The following is a 2,669-nucleotide window of genomic DNA, read 5'->3' as shown; positions in this document are numbered from 1 at the left end:
CTCTGTCTCTGTCTCTGTCTAGGTATCAGTGATTCTGACTCTGATGGTTCCCTATACAGAGATCGATGCAGACGCTCCCCTGATGGAGATGTTTGCTGTCCATGGCTGTTATTTTGCWAAGTACATAGTAGCAGTAGGCTCTGTAGCTGGCCTGTCTGTCAGTCTCCTGGGCTCTCTGTTCCCCATGCCACGAGTCATCTACGCTATGGCTGGAGACGGACTGCTGTTCAGGTGACAACACACTCATACACACACACACGGACATGATCATACACAAACACACAAGCACACGCACACTGTATTAATAACGTTCGCCTTGTGCGTGTGCGTGTGCGTGTGCGTGTGCGTGTGCGTGTGTGTGTGTGTGTGTGTGTGTGTGTGTGTGTGTGTGTGTGTGTGTGTGTGTGTCTAGGTTCCTGGCCCATGTGTCTCCCTACACTGAGACTCCAGCGGTGGCATGTGTTGTGTCTGGCTGTCTGGCTGCTCTCCTCTCTCTCCTCGTCTCCCTACGAGATCTCATAGAGATGATGTCCATAGGAACACTACTGGCTTACACACTGGTGAGTTACACACACACACACACACACACACGCACACACACACAAACTCTCACTCTTCTCTACCTCTTCCAGGTTAGTGTGTGTGTGTTGTTGCTACGCTACCAGCCAGAATCAGACATCCACGGCTTTGTGAACTTCCTGTCTGAGGAGCAGTCCAATAAGAAGAAAGAGGGCGTGTTAGCTGAGTGTGAGAAGGAAGTGTGTTCTCCAATCAGTGAAGTAGATGACTACGGAGGACCTCAAACTAACACCTGTGGAGCTAAGAATCTCCCCTCGCTAGGTGCACACACACACACACACACACACACACACACACACACACACATCCAATCCTACCGCCCTAATACCATATTACCCTAACATTGTAAATTGTAATATTGTAACATTGTAATATTGTAACATTGTAATATTGCAATCCAGGCGACAACGAGATGCTGATTGGTAAACCAGATAAAACCACTTACACTGCCAGCCACCCGAACTACGGCACCGTCGACATGGGCTCCGGCATCGAATCAGAAGAGTCYGAGGGCGGGATGTCGTGGAGGTTGAAGAAGCTGATTGGTCCGCGGTACTACACCATGAGYATCCGATTGGGCCTSCCTGGGAAGATGGACCGGCCCACTCCGGCAACGGGAAAGACAGTTACTGTCTGTGTCCTCCTCCTCTTCCTCGTCGTGTTCATCTTCAACTCCTTCATCATCTTCGGTGAGGAGACATCTCTGTTCAACACTCAGTACTATAGAAAATATACTCCTATTGATACACCATTCCTTTCTGTATTATATCACACTTGAATTCCTTCATGTTTTGTAAGATTCAAACCCACATTTCTCAAATGACTTACACTAAACAACATACATCTAAAACTACACAAACCAAACTAACTGCGAACTGCTAAATCATTTCATTCTATCATATTATATTATTCCATTGAAATAATGAAGTTTCTGCATGGTGAACYTTTCCTTCTCTAGTTATTTCACTCCTGTATCTTCTCTTCTCCAGGAGCGGCCAGCATCGGTGATGGCAGCTGGTGGGCTCTTCTCCTGCTGATCTTCCTGGTCATCTTGATGGCCCTCCTCATCGTCATCATCCTGCAGCAGCCAGAGAACCCTAAGCGACTGCCCTACATGGCTCCGGCTGTTCCCTGGGTTCCTGCTGCTGCCATGCTGGTCAACAGCTACCTGATGTTAAAACTGTCTGCCATCACCTGGATACGCTTCGCTGTCTGGTGTTTCCTAGGAAGAGAGAGATACCAGATTAACCCATTTTAATGACTTACACTAAACACATACATCTAAACTACACAACCAATAACTGCGAATTGCTAAATCATTTCATTCTATCATATTATATTATTCATTGAAATAATGAAGTTTGCATGGTGAACATTTCCTTCTCTAGTTATTTCACTCCTGTATCTTCTCTTCTCCAGGAGCGGCAGCATCGGTGATGGCAGCTGGTGGGCTTTTCTCCTGCTGATCTTCCTGGTTCTTCATGGCTCTCCATCGTCATCATCCTGCGGCAGCAGAAACCTAAGCGACTGCCCTACATGGCTCCGGCTGTTCCCTGGGTTCCTGCTGCGCATGCTGGTCAACAGCTACCTGATGTTAAACTGTCTGCCATCACCTGGATACGCTTCGCTGTCTGGTGTTTCCTAGGGTGTTATGGAGAGGAGTGATGGATAGATGGATGAATGGATGATGGATGGTGGATGAATGGATGAATGGATGGATGGATGAATGATGATGATGAATGGATGAATGGATGAATGATAATGGATGGATGAATGGTGATGAATGGATGGATGATGGATTGATGAATGGATTGATGGATGGATGAATGGATGGATGGATGATGAATGGATGAATGGATTGATGGATGGACGAATTGGATGAATGGATGAATGCGATGGATGAGATGGATGAATGGATGAATGGATGGATGAATGGATGGATGAATGGATTGATGAATGGATGATGGATTGATGGATGAATGGATGGATGAATGGATTGATGATGGATGAATGGATGAATGGATGAATGGATGATGATTGATGGATGGATGGATGGATGAATGGATGAATGGATGGAGGAATGGAATGTG

The 2,669-nt window shown here is 46.4% G+C and overlaps 1 protein-coding gene across 1 annotated transcript in view; it reads left to right on the top strand.

The window, feature by feature from the left end:
- slc7a14a (solute carrier family 7 member 14a) overlaps positions 1–2,669 on the top strand; it is a 40,966-nt gene that overhangs the window by 27,109 nt on the left and 11,188 nt on the right. The window contains exons 7-11 of the mRNA XM_024139216.2: positions 23–231; positions 413–560; positions 633–840; positions 981–1,268; positions 1,569–1,803. Coding sequence (XP_023994984.1) covers positions 23–231; positions 413–560; positions 633–840; positions 981–1,268; positions 1,569–1,803 — 1,088 coding nt within the window. The remainder of the gene's footprint in view (positions 1–22; positions 232–412; positions 561–632; positions 841–980; positions 1,269–1,568; positions 1,804–2,669) is intronic.

The sequence above is a fragment of the Salvelinus sp. IW2-2015 genome, unplaced genomic scaffold (genome assembly GCF_002910315.2).
Source record: "Salvelinus sp. IW2-2015 unplaced genomic scaffold, ASM291031v2 Un_scaffold1720, whole genome shotgun sequence".
NCBI lineage: Eukaryota > Metazoa > Chordata > Actinopteri > Salmoniformes > Salmonidae > Salvelinus > Salvelinus sp. IW2-2015.
This window is presented reverse-complemented; position numbering and strand designations above follow the sequence as displayed.